General features: G+C 42.6%; 1 protein-coding gene across 1 annotated transcript; it reads left to right on the top strand.

Moving 5' to 3' along the window:
• The first annotated feature begins 582 nt into the window (after positions 1-582).
• Positions 583-14,310, top strand: G3BP2 (G3BP stress granule assembly factor 2). The gene is made up of 7 exons (XM_010709739.3): positions 583-723; positions 7,421-7,539; positions 11,331-11,412; positions 11,873-12,046; positions 12,180-12,270; positions 13,187-13,289; positions 13,995-14,310. Exons 2-7 carry the CDS (start codon positions 7,445-7,447, stop codon positions 14,182-14,184), a joined length of 735 nt encoding a protein of 244 aa, XP_010708041.1. The 5' UTR covers positions 583-723; positions 7,421-7,444; the 3' UTR covers positions 14,185-14,310.

The following is a 14,310-nucleotide window of genomic DNA, read 5'->3' on the forward strand; positions in this document are numbered from 1 at the left end:
CGCCGGAAGCGGCCACTGCGCATGCGTCGCGACGTGGCGCCGACGTGGCCTCCGGTGGGGGCGTGGCCACGATGGCGGCGGGACTTAGGGTGAACAACGTTCCTCCCCCCTCGGGTCGACACCCGTGGGCTGTGAGTGCGCCGTCCCTATGGCCGGGGTCGCAACGGCAACGTGGGTTCCTCATACTGCTGCAACTCCCAGCAGGCCTCAGTGGGTCATGATGCGCTATGGGAGGGGGGGTTTCCTCTCCCCAGCGACTGCAGAGAGAAAGCAAGGTTAAAATTTCTCACGAAGCTCAGCATTTTCAGTCAGGTTTTATTTTGCACTTGATTGTTATAAAATAGATGATAGAAAACAAGCATTACTCTAATGAAAGGTAAAAAAGTAACGCTCCCTCAGCCGAGCACCGACCATAAACACGACGACGCGCACCACACCTATCCGCGTCAGTGCTAATCTCCCCCGTAAGGGCACTTCCGTCGGAAGCACAGTGCCGCCACTGACCCCTCTCGGCCGATGGGACTTCCGCCGGAAGTACAGCACCATCCCGTGCCGTCAGTGACCTCGGTGCAAAGACTTCCGCCGGAAGCACAGAGTCGACTCGCGCCCCGCGGACGTCACTTCGTACGGCCCCTCCCTCCGCCCTGTGACACCGCTGCCGGCCCCGAGCAGGCCCCGGGGGGAGCGCCGCGGCCCCGCGCACGCCGAAGTCTCTTTCCCCGGGTGAGCGCTGTGGCAGGAGGGGATGAGGGGAGCGCGGGGTCCGCAGCGCCTCGAGGTCCGCTCTGTCCTTCGCGCTGCAACGCCTTCGGGCCTTGGTCGTGCGACGGGGTTGGGGCTTTTGCTCCTTCTGGCGGCCGGGGGTCCCTCTCTCTTCTGTAGCCTTAGGGGCTGCCTCCAGGGGAAGATCCCTACGCCCCGAGCGGGTTTCTGCGAGCCTGTCGTTTTGTTCCTAAGCAGAACGCAGGATGTTCACGGGTTTTGCTGCCCTTCACCTAGGAGGGCTGCATCACGCAGCGTCGGGGTGCACAGTAGCATCCCCAGAACGGGGATTTTGCGTTGCTACGGTGGTGAGGTGCCGCTGGGCGCTGAGCTCTGCGCCAGGCACCGGAAGAACCAGTGCAGTGGGGGGGGATGAGATGCGGCCATGGCTTCATTTCACTCGCAAAACATTGCTTCATTTTCTAGCTTTTATGATTGTTGCGTGATTTTTTGCAATCTTTGAGCCTTCTATAGATACAATTCAGCGTGCCAGTGTTCTGCTTTGTTACAGAGTGAAGTGTGAAGATGCCCGAAGTGGTTCTGATCTGCAAAGACACAGGGTGCAGTACTTTTTTCTTAGCTCAGTTGTTGTGCGGGCTCTGGATGTGCAACCTACACACTTAACGACAGTGTTCTGCTCTCTAACCTGCATTGGTAGAGGGATGTGAAGGTGGAGAGAACTCCTAGTATGCTTTTCTTGTTCATATAAAGTGCTTTCAGCTGTCTCAGAGTCTTTCCCTTCTGTACGCTGTAAATTTGTGAGCAGGAGCAGAATAAGGTCACTCTGCAGCTCAGTGGCAGCGGTTTCTCTGCAGCATAGCTATGCTGCCCTGCTCAGTGCTGTGTGGCACAATGCAATGCAGTCATGGAGTGAGCCCTCCTATGGACATGCACGTCTCTTTCAGGAGAGCTATGTTAGCATAGCAAGCCCGTGGCAGGAGATCTGTGTTATGCTGTGATGAGCAGGTACCACGTTCTTAACCTTACATTCCTAGCTCAGAAGATGTTGTTACTGCCAAACTGGTCTTCCTTTAACTGCTGGAGTTAATTAATCATTAAAAAGGTGTTCTGCGTTCATTGTGACCATACGTATGCCTGCAGGGTCATACCTGTCTCGAAAAAGCTTTCTTATTCCTAAGGGAACACCATCCTGCTTCCAGGCTTGTTCAGGGCTCTGGTAGCTTGGGTTTGATCCTTGTTTACGATTGGAAATGTTCTTGTAATATTCCAATTGGCAGATTTTGGCTCACTGTAGGGAACTATGATCCGTATTGTATGAATTTTTCATTAGCAGAATAAAATCTCTTCTGCATTAGCACAGCTTAAACTGGAGATAGAGCATAGGGAGCCAACCATCCAATGTACTGATCTACTACTGTCTTTATGGATTTGATGTTGTTCTGCATAAAACTGAGGTTTCAAATTATACATATACAGTTGGGCTGAGAGAGTATAGTAGGGTGCTGAACATACACCGACCAAATGTAGCGTCTTAACACACATTGTTGAATTTGATTCTTCCTTCTCTGTGTAGCAATTGTGATACTGGATGTCATTTTTTTTTTGAGAGCGTATGACAAATGAAGACCTTTGCAACTCAGGGAGTATTTGAGAAGAGCAGTGTGTTGGGTATATTTGGTGACATGAGGAAGGCACAGAAACTATTGCTGAATGGTAACGTCCAGGGAGAGGGAGCTGAAGGGGCTTCCTGGGAGGAGGTGGCAGTGACTGCCAGTGCTTGTTGTTGCTTTTATTCAGGTGAGTGTTCACTCTTTTGGATGGTCCGTATTAGTAGTCTTATGCCTAAAATACACAGTGCCATTAAGCTCCTCAAAAAAAAAAAAAGCATAAAACAAAACCTACCACAGAACAGCTTGATTGGAAAGAGCCACATGTCTTGCCCTGGAGCTCAGCCAGTTCAGATCCTATTGGATTTGATAAAGGAGATCATAAAACAAAGTAATTCTCTGAGATATTATCGAGGTTCACTGGCTCTTACTTGCAGATGGAGGATGATATGAATGCCTACCTTGCAGAGCAAGGAAGGGAGAAGCCCTGTTCGTTTCAGGTATGAGCAGGGCTGTCAGGGACTTTCAGTTGTGCTCTCGATATTGTTTCAGTTTGGTCAGTGCTTATTCTGCTTTTGCCTGCAATAATCCCAGTGTTGCAGGGCTGTGTTACAGCTTGTGCCAGCTGGACTGACCATTGCAGCAAAGTTTTTTGCTTTATTCAAGGTGTGGCTGCTCACACACTGTATTGCAGCAGTGGGATCTCAGATAGATCACAGCAGCAAGCATGTTCTTTAAGGCATTATTTGGTTGTCTGTGTTAGGAAAAGCAGTTCATAAGTGTGGTTGGTTCTTCGCCTTCTGGAAGCCCCAGTTTTACCTCTCATGGTCTGGATTTAGGAAAAACCTGTCCAAGATGGAGAAAACCACTTTCTTCTTTTTTTTCCTCCACTGCTGCTAGATGGGAAACAGCGTGATATCCGCTGGGACTTCACTCTGTGTGCTCACTGCATGGGTAACATCTTCTGATTTTTTAAAAGTGTTTTGCCAAATTTTATTTTCAATTTAAATGGTATATTCCATCCTGGTAATCAATCTTGGCACAAGCTGCAGACATCTGAATGCAAGAACAAACCACGCTGCTGCAGATATATGTGAAGCTGTTGCTCCTTAGCCATGTACCTTTAGTCATGGAAGAATTGCAGTCAGAGTATGAAGGATGAAACTTGCCTGTCAATACATCAGAAGCATTAATTTGCTTATGTATATTTTTAAATAAAGCGAAGCCTGCTTCTCCTTGCCATGTCACCTCCATAACATACAACACATAAGTTACATGTGACTGGTCATGCTGCTGCTTCTACATGCTAAGGAAAATTGTATCAGAAACTTTGTTTTGAGGGAAAACAAAAGCTTTTCTAATGTGAAAGATATGATAGGTAAGATGCGTGTTGGTGGATATTGTGACTGCTCTGTACTTTGTACCCCTCTGTACTTCTTTAGAAGCAAATTGCTGCTGCCTTCTTTTACAAACTGATGGATTGGTAGGGTTTTTATTTTGATATTTTCTCTTCCTACATGAAGAATTAACAAACACAGTTTAATAAATGGAAGTTTTGTGCATAAAGATTATTACAGGCTGAATGCATGGCATTATTAATTCTCTTGAGCAATTATTGCTACAGTTGATAGCCAAGCACTTGAGCACAGTTGTCCTAACTCAGCTATGTCTCATTGTTTTGTCTCTTAACAGTGCCGTTTTTTGGGGGCGTTTTTTGCAGAGCTGAGAGAAGTCTGCAATAACCCCATACAGGAACGTTACCAGATGTAGCTTTGCTGTTGTCACAAAGATAATACTTATTTCAGTGTTGTCCTTCATTTGTAGTTGGTGTTGCTTTTCAGAAGAAAATCTCTTTTGTTTTCTTGGGTCCTCATCCTGCAGTCTGATACAAGGTCTGTTAGTGTGGGTGTGGTTTTCTTCAGCGCAGGAATGCACTGTGAATTCAGCGTGCCTTGCTGATAGCACAGGAAATGGCAGTACTGCATGAGTGCAGCAAGTTGGGTCTACTTGGTTAGCTGCTGGGGCAGCTTGCCTGCCAGCAGTTACCTGGGGATGGTTGTGCTGCTCCAGCTGTGTGGCTTTTGTCAGGTTTGTGGCAGAAGGGGCTTCTGTAGCACAATAGTTGCACTGCAATGAAACCAACAGATAAATATTATTTCTGCTGTTGGCTATCTCTGTGCCAGTGTTTTGTTTCTGGCCAGTATAGACTCCAGCATCTCTAGTGATAAGTTCTTATGAAGACATTTTCCCAAAGACTGTAGAGGCTTATCTAAAAAAAAAAAGTGATTCCTTTTATTCCAGTGAGAAATTGCTCGGATCGTTACTCTTTGTCTTGCAAGTGTATATCTGAAAACTGGAAAAAGAGCTCCTGTAGAGTATGTTTATGTATGGGGCTTCTGTTAGTGCCTGGCAGAACACAGAGATAACTGCTGGTTTCAGTCCTGACTGTTCACATTGGAGCAGATCAGCAATCACCTTTGTTGGCACTCAGGCAGTTTATGTTTTGGCTTAAATGTCCCAGATACATTCAGTTCCCAAATCACCAGGCCTGCTGGGACTTGGGTCCTGGGTCTTGAGGAGGTGCAGCACAACCTGGGACAACCAAGGTGTAAATCTTCAGTAAACCTGGGTTCATGGGACCCATGTTGATTGATAGCAAGCAGTACTTGCCTTTTTATTTAGTCACCTTCTAATGACTTAGAGGTTCATTAAGCCTCTTCTGACTCTGTAAGAATATTTGAAGAGATGGTGCAGAGAATAATGCTGGAACAGGTGAAGAGTTATAGAGATACATCCTGTTAAACAGTGGTATTCTGTGAGGTAATGGTCCTTTCACTTGAAACACTGGCAGAGGTAGATTGTACACGTCTCTCTCAGCAGCACATGAACCCATTTCTCTATGTTGTACAGGAAGAGTTAGCTGTGTGTGATTATTGTGCACTTGTCTTTCTCGGGTTTTCAGAAAGGATTCAGTGGCCTTTCCTGAAATAGCACAGCTTCCAATGAGAAAAAACTTGTGTGCAATATGGCTCTGGTGTGGGGTAATAACTCCGTCATAGGTTATTGTGTTTTGTACCCGGAGGCGTTTTCAGTGCTCCATGCGGTATGCAGCAATTTGTTAACATGTGTACTGTGTTTAATGCTACAGGGATGTGTGCCTGCGGTGACTGGCTCCTTAATAGGTTCTGATTTAAAAAATAAAAAAAAAAAAAAAGAAAGAAATTAGGAAGTTCTGTCCCTGTGTTTTCTCTCAAGTGCTTGTGGTGATCGTGGCACTGTGTTCTCACCTCCTTGGGTACAGGGCAGCAGAGAACGGTTGTGTCACCTGTTTCTTTAATTTTTATTTACTCTTTTAAGGTTGGCTTCTAAGTACCATTTGCATTGCACACCACTGCTGTAGTATGAGTCAGGTCAGGAAGATCTTACCATGGTTCACATTGAGTTTCTCAGCAGATGCTACTTTGAGCATGGGCATGGCTCAAGCCTGTGGTGTTTTGTCGTATTCTTGGAAATAATTTTGGTAATTATACCTAACAAATAAATGTCATTTGGGAGTTCCCACAAGTCCCAGTTAATTCAGTGTTCCCAAGTCTTGAAGGGTTGTCTTTAAGATTCTGGATAAGCCCAAATACGTTTTCTAATTTCTTATCTCCAGTTTCAGAACTTGTGTTCAAGACCTTGCCTGCTGGCTGTTTTTGAGACCATTGCTTTGAGGGCATTTCTGACTCATGGTGTTTGATAATAGTTTGAGGTGCTGTTTGCGGCTTGGTTGAGGTTATTTTAATAGTACATGAGCAAAAGTACTCGGGTGTTTTGTTTTGTTTTCGTCAGGTCCTGTTGATGCCAGATCTGATGTGTTTGTGATACTCCTGTATGCATTTCACCTTTAATTACAGGCTCTTTTGAGCTGAAGTTAATTTCTTAAATTTCTCCTTGTGTGCTTTCTGTCTTTGGAAAGCTGTGATGGGAACAGCCCTTTATATGGCCCGTAGTTTTGATTGCTGAGCTGAGGTTATTTTCATAAGAAAACAGAAAACTTATTTTAGGTTGTTGGGAGACTGGGATATCTTGAGAGAGAGGACTGAGAGTGCTGGACTCTGAAGCCTGGAGAACAGAGGACTGGGGTGGGAGATGCATTGCTACTGCATACCATGATGAGAACATGCTTCCAGGTAGACCATGTGAAAATAGGAGCAGGTGTGCAGAAATTGCAGGTGGAAGGTCTACTCACGTGGATCCTAGTTTCAACTGGGACAGAGATGATTTTCTTCATAATGTCTGGTAGGATGCTCTGTTGTGGCTTTAGGAGAAAAACAGAGTTGATAACACAGTGATATTTTGGTCATAGCAGAGCAGTGCTAGACAAAGGCAAGGACATTTTGGCTGCTTGTACTGTCCTGTCCAGTGAGGTAACTGGGAGGCATAAGGAGCTGGGAGGGATCAGAATTAGAACGGCTGACCCAGACTGGCCAAAGGGATATTCCATGCTGCATGTGTTGCAGAAAATGCTTGAAAACAGTGGGGAGTTGGTCAGGGGGTGTTGCCACTGCTTGGAGACTGGCTATGCATTGGTTGGCAGGTGCTGAGCAATTGCCTGTGCATTGCTTGTTTTGTTTATATAAAATTATCATTACTGCTATTTCTTTTTTCCTTTTCTAAATATTTTTTATCTCAACCCACGAATTCTACTTCACTGTTGGTTTGTTTGTTTTTTTCCCCAATTCTCTCCCATCCCATTAGGATCTATTCCAATCTTTTAATTATTTGTCAGTTTAATTGCCAAAAGTCAAATAAATAGTGCTAGATACTCCTAATAATCTCTTTTATCTTAGGGCAGGGTAGGAAGTGCCCCATTTACAAGGGACTGAGCAAAAGTTCATTTGTTTTCCCTGTTTTTTATTCAGTCAGAATGGGATGTTAACAGGCAGAAATCTTTGTATTTACTCCAAAGAACACTGGGGATGGATCTTGAATTCAAGTTCCTATTCGTGTAATTGTTTCACTTCTAATATCACTATACTCATCCTTTTATTAGGACATTGTGATATATAGGGTTGTCTTCAAACTAACAGGAATATTTTTAATTGCAGCATTCGACCCTGTGTACCAAAGAAATGGTGATGGAGAAGCCCAGTCCCCTGCTTGTAGGGCGGGAGTTCGTCAGACAGTACTACACTCTGCTCAATAAAGCTCCTGACTTCCTGCACAGGTAACAGTGACACAACAGTAACCAATGCTTTTGAACAGAAACACGTGCTCTTTATCAAAAATCAGATACTCAGTAGTTTCTGAGTGTGGCAGGAAATTGACCTGATTAACTTTTGGGTTCTTGGAAAACATGTTACAGAAAAAGCCTTTAAATTCCAGAACCAGATATATTTATAAGGATGTATGGCCGTTCTTAAGATATCTCCTGCCTGGAAAAGTGAGCTGTTTCTCAGCTGGTAGGACAGTAATGTGGAAGCATCAGAGAACCAATGTTAATTTAAAAAAAAAAAAAAAGAAGGAAGGTCGCAGATGAAGCACCTGCGTGCTGCTCCTGAGACAAGCTGTTTCAGTATACTGAATTTTGTATTATCTCTTGAAGTTTTTGTTTAGGTCATGACTGGAGATCTAAGTATAGAAGGCAGGGCTTGGACAAGGCAATGACACATACACAGGTTTTATTTACCTGAGCCCGCTGTTTCACTGCTGCTCTGGATGTGTTCCTTCTTTTTATGGTTCTGATTGCCTATGTGCTGTTTGTCACTTAAGATACCGTGTTCCCACACTTGGATTCAGAGCAACACAGACTTCTGATAAAGGTGAAGTTGGCTTCTTGTTGCTGCTGTTTTTAGAGCCATTGCTGCTTGGATCTCTCTTCTCTCAGAACTTGACATGAGGTTGATTGTGGAGAAATGGAATTGTTGAAGAAGTTAGAGTTCCTTGATGGGAAGATGAGGACTTCAGCCTTGTGAATAATGTCTCTTTTCATCTGGAGCTGTGAGATAGGGAAAATGGATGGTATCATTTTTGCTCAAATCACTGAGCTGCTGTGGAACAATGTTTGTTTTTCTTTTCTGAGTTTAAATGTAGATCTTAAGATGTAGGGTTGCCTGAGCAGTATGTTTCCAGGCACTATGCTTTGTAGTCTAGCTGGAGACACAAGCAGCATTTTCAAAAATGGCAGATTTGTTTCTTGCCCCAACACTTCAACAAAAGAGTTAGGTCCAACAAGCAACTAATAAATATATCCATGTAATGCACTGGTACCTGTGTATAAACTTGCAGTTTTCTCTTATCCAAGAGTTGTGTTCCTTATGTAAGTGTCATTTCTGGAGCATCTCCCCAGATGGCCTGGGAAAGGGCTTGTGTCTTCTAGTTGGCTTCAGAGGCAGCTCTCAGATAGATTTGTGACCTGCTCTGTCAGTAGTTACTATCTTGTCCGTATAGCTAACCATCCATTGCCTGTGAAGATTGGGAAGTTGAAATTCTTCTAAGAGACTTAGAAAGGGTGTGACAACACCAACAATTATACCCAAGGGAAGGATGCAATGGAACTCCTGATAGCCAAACAACCGGGTAATTGCTGAAGGATAGAAAAGCCCAAGTTGATAAGGCAAATTTATTGTGAAGTGTGCTGTCATTTCACTTTAAACCCAAAAGTATTTGCATAAAGAGACAGAAAAGAGCTGATGAGGTGTTTATGCAGTGCTTTACAGCTTAGTATGAAAGGTATAAGGGGAATTCTATTACTTGTGCTGGGAGATTGCCCTTTTCTTTCTATAACATTTTTGTTTCAATGACAGTTGAATATAGGGATAAATCACCCATACCTCAAACTCACTATTGAAAGCAGGCTGTTTTGTTTGCAAGAGCATTTACCTGTAATGATAGCAATTGTAACCTTGGCAGGAGAGGAGGAGGAGAACATGTGTTTTGATTTAGAAAGCAAAATACTGCTGGTACGTTTTTCCTCTCTGTCTGCTTCAGCCAAAGAACAAGCAGCTATTTCAGGCTTGCCTTGCCCCTGCTTCCCCTTGAAGGCAATGTTAATTCCATTGCATTAATATTAACACCTGCTACATGAGCATCATAGAGTTGGCATTCCTTGGTGCATTTTGGATGTGGGCTGATGCTTCCAGTTTAGGGTGGCATAAAATTTATAGCAGGCTGCACATGAGGCAAAAGGGTGTCTGTAGAGACACTCAGCACAGTTGAGGGCATTTGCCTTTGTGTTCATTGGCCACACCTTGTGTGTGTGTGTGTGTGATGCTCTTCTGAGAGGGCACATTCTCTCTGATCTTCCTCCTGCTGTGACTTCAAGCAACAACTTGCACATTGCCATAGAAACATTTTGAATTCTTGGCTTCCCAGAACCTGACGGTGAAAGAAAAGGATTAATTTTTGCAGTGAGCAAGAGATTTTGGCAGCAAGTGTTAATGCTCTTGATTCATCCTTCAAGGGAAATGCACCAAGTGTCTGTCACCTGTTGTTTTCCAAAGCTTATCGAGGGACATGCAGAGATTTTAGGAGTTTGCCCTCAAAATGGGTCCTGCTTGGTGTCATTTGTATAGCATTAGTGCCCCTTATTTTACAGTGCATATTTCCATGCATATGGGGACTCAGTAGATCCTCCTTTCCTGATCTGCAATTCCCATTTGTTGTGTTTTCTGCCTGATAGAGAGTTTGAACAGTTCCTTAAAAGCAAGCTAGAACTACTGGTCTCCCTGTGGAAGTACTTGGTGGGATGCACCGACCATCCAAGAGTTAAAGGGTGGTTTCCCACCTGCCTGCATGCTGGTTCAACTGAACCTTGATTTTTATTTATGTTAGAAAGTCCTAGAGCATGCTCAAAGCCACCATTATGCAGCTGGTACCAAAGAAAATAGTTTAATTTCTAATTTCTTGTTGGAAAGTAAGGACAGTTATAATCTTGGCCTGGTATTTGTAGGAAATTGGAACTGGAAGGAGTTTCTTGGGCTAGTGGGATAAAACAAGAAATGGCAAATGCACATGTTCTCATGTTTGATTCCTCATCTTAATGCTGATGTTGTGCACTGCTTGTTTAGCCAGACAAACATTCTGTATCCTTGCTATCTGTGTGATAAATAGTTCATGGAAATACCAAAAGGAAATGTTATTTCATACATCAAGCACCATCAAGGGGTGGACATTAGCAGAATCCTTTGGAAGTGGTGAAATATTGGTATTAAGACCTCATGGCGGTCGTTCCTGAGGCAAAGCTTGATTTGAAGTGAAATGCAGCATCATGTTGTTGCCTTCTCAGCTGTTAATGTAAACTTACAGAGTATTAAGCATTTATCACATGCTTTATAAGCTGATAGTAAAAATACAAAATGTGACTTGGGCATTTCAAGACTCAGAACTTGGAAGTGGAAAGAGGGTCCAAAAATATCCCTGAAATGTAAAAAAAATATTGAAAGCAAGTGTGTGATGCAGAGGGTATGGGGGAAGTGGTTTTGAAAACAAATCCAAAATTGGGTCAAGAAATGGTTTTCATTTTTGTTTTTTATTGGTTTAAGAGCTCAGGAGGCGTGTGCTCTGTGCAAGATGAAAAAGCCACTGCTGCTAGCTGGGTGTCATAAATACAAAATGTGAGCTTTGTGCTGAAACAGTGGAGGTGGTAAGAAGTGGTGCTTCAGTTATTGTGGATTATTTTGCAATGAGTGCAAATAATATAACATTTGCTATCTAATTGTAAGAACTGTAGAGGGCAGATTGACTTTACCACAGGCAGATGGTTTTAATGTTCAGGGAACCCCAAGACCAAATAGCCAGCTCAGTTAGAGTGGGCAAATCAAACTGCTGAATGTTAACTGTGTTTCCTTCCATATTCTTGGGATCTTAGAATTGATCTTGAATTGTTTGTGCTGAAATTCCAAATACCCTGATATCTATAACTGGTGGCTAAAATATTGTTGGTTTTGACTCTTGTTTTTTTTTTCTTTCTTTTTTTTTTTTTCATTGATATTATCTTTACTATCTTTTCATTTGCAGGTTTTATGGCAGGAATTCTTCTTATGTCCATGGAGGATTGGATGCTAGCGGGAAGCCACAAGAAGCAGTGTATGGCCAAGCTGTATGTATCAACGTTGGGCCTGAAGTCCTTTCTAATGTTCAGAACTTAATGTAGTTTTTAATTTTTAAACAATTTGTTCGACTCCCTTATCTGGGAAATAGCACATTGCTATAGTGCCTCCTGTTCAGACACCTATCTAAATCTTTTATGGCTTTTTTGTCTCGATTGCTGCTGCTGTTACTGTGGGTTGTGTTTGATATCTCAGCTTTGCATCCAGATGTGGAAAATATATTCAGGAAGGATAATCTTTTTGACTGTTCTGAACAGTATTTGAATCATGATGAAAAACTTTGTAATAACAATTCCCTAAGCTCAGGTAGACACTTCTCAGTGAAAGATGTTCCTGGGTTCTTGCATTTTCCTTTTGAGCTTCAGTGGGGGGGCTTTTTGTTTGTTGAGACTTAGGTGGAAAGCTGTGTATAAAGCTCAGTGTAGCTAAAATATAACTGTTTGTTTCCAGGAGATACACAAGAAAGTGATGTCACTGCAGTTCAGTGAGTGCCACACCAAGATTCGCCATGTGGATGCTCATGCCACTCTGAGCGATGGGGTGGTGGTGCAAGTCATGGGGGAGCTGTCTAACAATGGGCAGCCCATGAGGAAGTTCATGCAGACCTTTGTACTTGCTCCAGAGGTAAGTAGCTGTAAGATCATGTTTAACTTCAAGTGGCGTTTGCCCCAAAGCTTACATCTCCAATCCATACATATTGCTGAGTTCTAATGTATCATATCATGATATCATTGATATCATATATCATCTTTTACAGGGGTCTGTTCCAAACAAGTTCTATGTACATAACGATATCTTCAGATATGAAGATGAAGTATTTGGGGATTCTGAAGGAGAACTTGATGAAGGTGAGAAGAACTGTACTTGTGGTGTAGAGTTTGGTCTTGTTCCTCTAATGTTGCCTATCTCTCAGAGTGTTTGGAGGACGTGGAAAGATGCAAACTGTTCCATTGTCATGTAGCATTGTATGTGGCTAAGGGAGAGTGTAGGTGATAATATTGGGACTATGTGCTGTCTTCAACCCTGGAAAATTGAGGTCTTATATTAAAACCTTCTTTCTTTGGGGACTGCACTGCCTTTTGGGGTGGATGAGACTTGGTGAAGAAGGGTTGCAGTGAGCAGTAGTTTTGCTACATCTGAGTGTTGTTTAGTAGACCAGATTTCTGTGATCAATCAAATAAAATGTAACTGGTGTTTCAAATATGAAGTGTCATTCACTCCCATATCATCATCATGTTCAGGGGTTCGTTTCTGTCCCTGAGCTGAACTTGACTTTGTTGTTCTGGATGATTTTTCTTTTGCCCAGTCTAACTGAGCCAAAGCAAATCAAAGGAGAGTACAACTGGGATGTAGTGGGTAACTTGGGAATCTCAGCAGCATGGAACAAAACATTTTAGACAAATGATTCTTCTTGTGTTTGAGATTTACTTTGGTAGTTTTAGGTACTGTGATTTTTAAGAGCTAATAATGTTTATTTTATGTGGACAACATATGAAAGTGTCCTACTGCTTCAAAAGATCCTTTACCCCTCCTCACAATAGTAGTAGTAATGGTATATCTCTGGGGTGTCATTTTTGTGAAAACAGTAAGAAGCAAAGCCTTTTAGAAGAATAGAAGGAGCTCTCACTTTCTTCTCAGCTCACTTTGCCTTATTTTGTTGATGATGTGTGATTTTGTTTTACTACTAGTTCAACGTGCTTGTACTGTAGGTGAGGCTTGTGTATGCTTGCAGAGGTGCTCAAGGAATTCTTTCTTTCATGTCAGAGTCTGAAGAGGAAGTGGAGGAAGAACAGGAGGAAAGACAACCATCACCTGAACCCGTGCAAGAAAATGCAAGCAGTACCTACTATGAGAATCATCCTGTCACGTAAGAAGGCCATTTCATTACAGCATTGCTTTCTAAAATAAAAACAACAGAATTGCTTCGGGTTTAAACCTTGGATATGATTTAGCAGTTAGTCTAGGAAACTACACTTAAACTGATACGGATCTATGCTGTGTCAACATCACATTTGAGATGTTGATTTCATGACTGGAAAAAGAAAGGAGGGAAGGTTTCATGTCCGTTATTGTTTTCACTTCTAGTTTCAAATATGAGATGAAAAGGCAGTTAAGTGTGCTTACATACATACTTAATGTAGTCTTCATTATGTAAGCTCACCGTAGTGATTTGTTACAATTTTTAAGAAGTTGCCCTGGAAAAATAGACTTTTTTTTTAAGTGCTTTTTAAAACACATCGGCATTGCTTTTAAAGAGCCAGAACTGACTGTCTGGTTTCCTTATGAACAGAAACAGTTCTTGAGTTCACCATCTATTCCTTCAAGGGTTTCTACATCTAATTTTCAGATTTTTTGCCGAAAACTATAAAATGTTCTCACATGAGCAGAAATAAAATCTGGCTTAGTGTGCAGCTATAAGAATACAGCTTAACTGAATACACAGAGGTACCATATGGTAACAACTAGGAAACCAATCATTGCAAAATCAATCATTACCACTGTATAACTTTAAGAAAAAGCCATAAGAAGGAAGCAATTGAAAAGCTGCATAAAATGCATTTGACTATTGTAGCAATGGTATAGAGGAGGCACTGGAAGAATCATCTCATGAGCCTGAGCCGGAATTGGAATCAGAAACAAAACCTGAGGAGCTGAAGACTGAGGTAGAAGAAAAGGCTCTTGAGGAGCTGGAAGAGAAGTCTCCTTCTCCACCTCCCGTAGAACCTGTTTCGCTACCCCAAGAACCACCAAAGGTCAGTTAAAATACATATCTGTGCTTCTTGGTGCAGATGGTAAACCAGAAGGTTTGGATCTAATCTTACCATTTTGAGTGGCCAAACTCTTTTCAGTATCTGAAACTGTCTAGATTTAAACCTTCAACTTAAAAA

The sequence above is a fragment of the Meleagris gallopavo genome, chromosome 4 (genome assembly GCF_000146605.3).
Source record: "Meleagris gallopavo isolate NT-WF06-2002-E0010 breed Aviagen turkey brand Nicholas breeding stock chromosome 4, Turkey_5.1, whole genome shotgun sequence".
NCBI classification, from domain to species: Eukaryota; Metazoa; Chordata; class Aves; order Galliformes; family Phasianidae; genus Meleagris; species Meleagris gallopavo.

Bases quoted from the DNA above. Each gene is read 5' to 3' on its own strand.
- G3BP2 (XM_010709739.3), top strand. From the start codon at position 7,445: ATGGTGATGGAGAAGCCCAGTCCCCTGCTTGTAGGGCGGGAGTTCGTC. The intron at 12,047-12,179 runs GTAAGTAGCTGT...CATCTTTTACAG, and splicing joins CCTTTGTACTTGCTCCAGAG to GGGTCTGTTCCAAACAAGTT. The intron at 13,290-13,994 runs GTAAGAAGGCCA...TGACTATTGTAG, and splicing joins TATGAGAATCATCCTGTCAC to CAATGGTATAGAGGAGGCAC.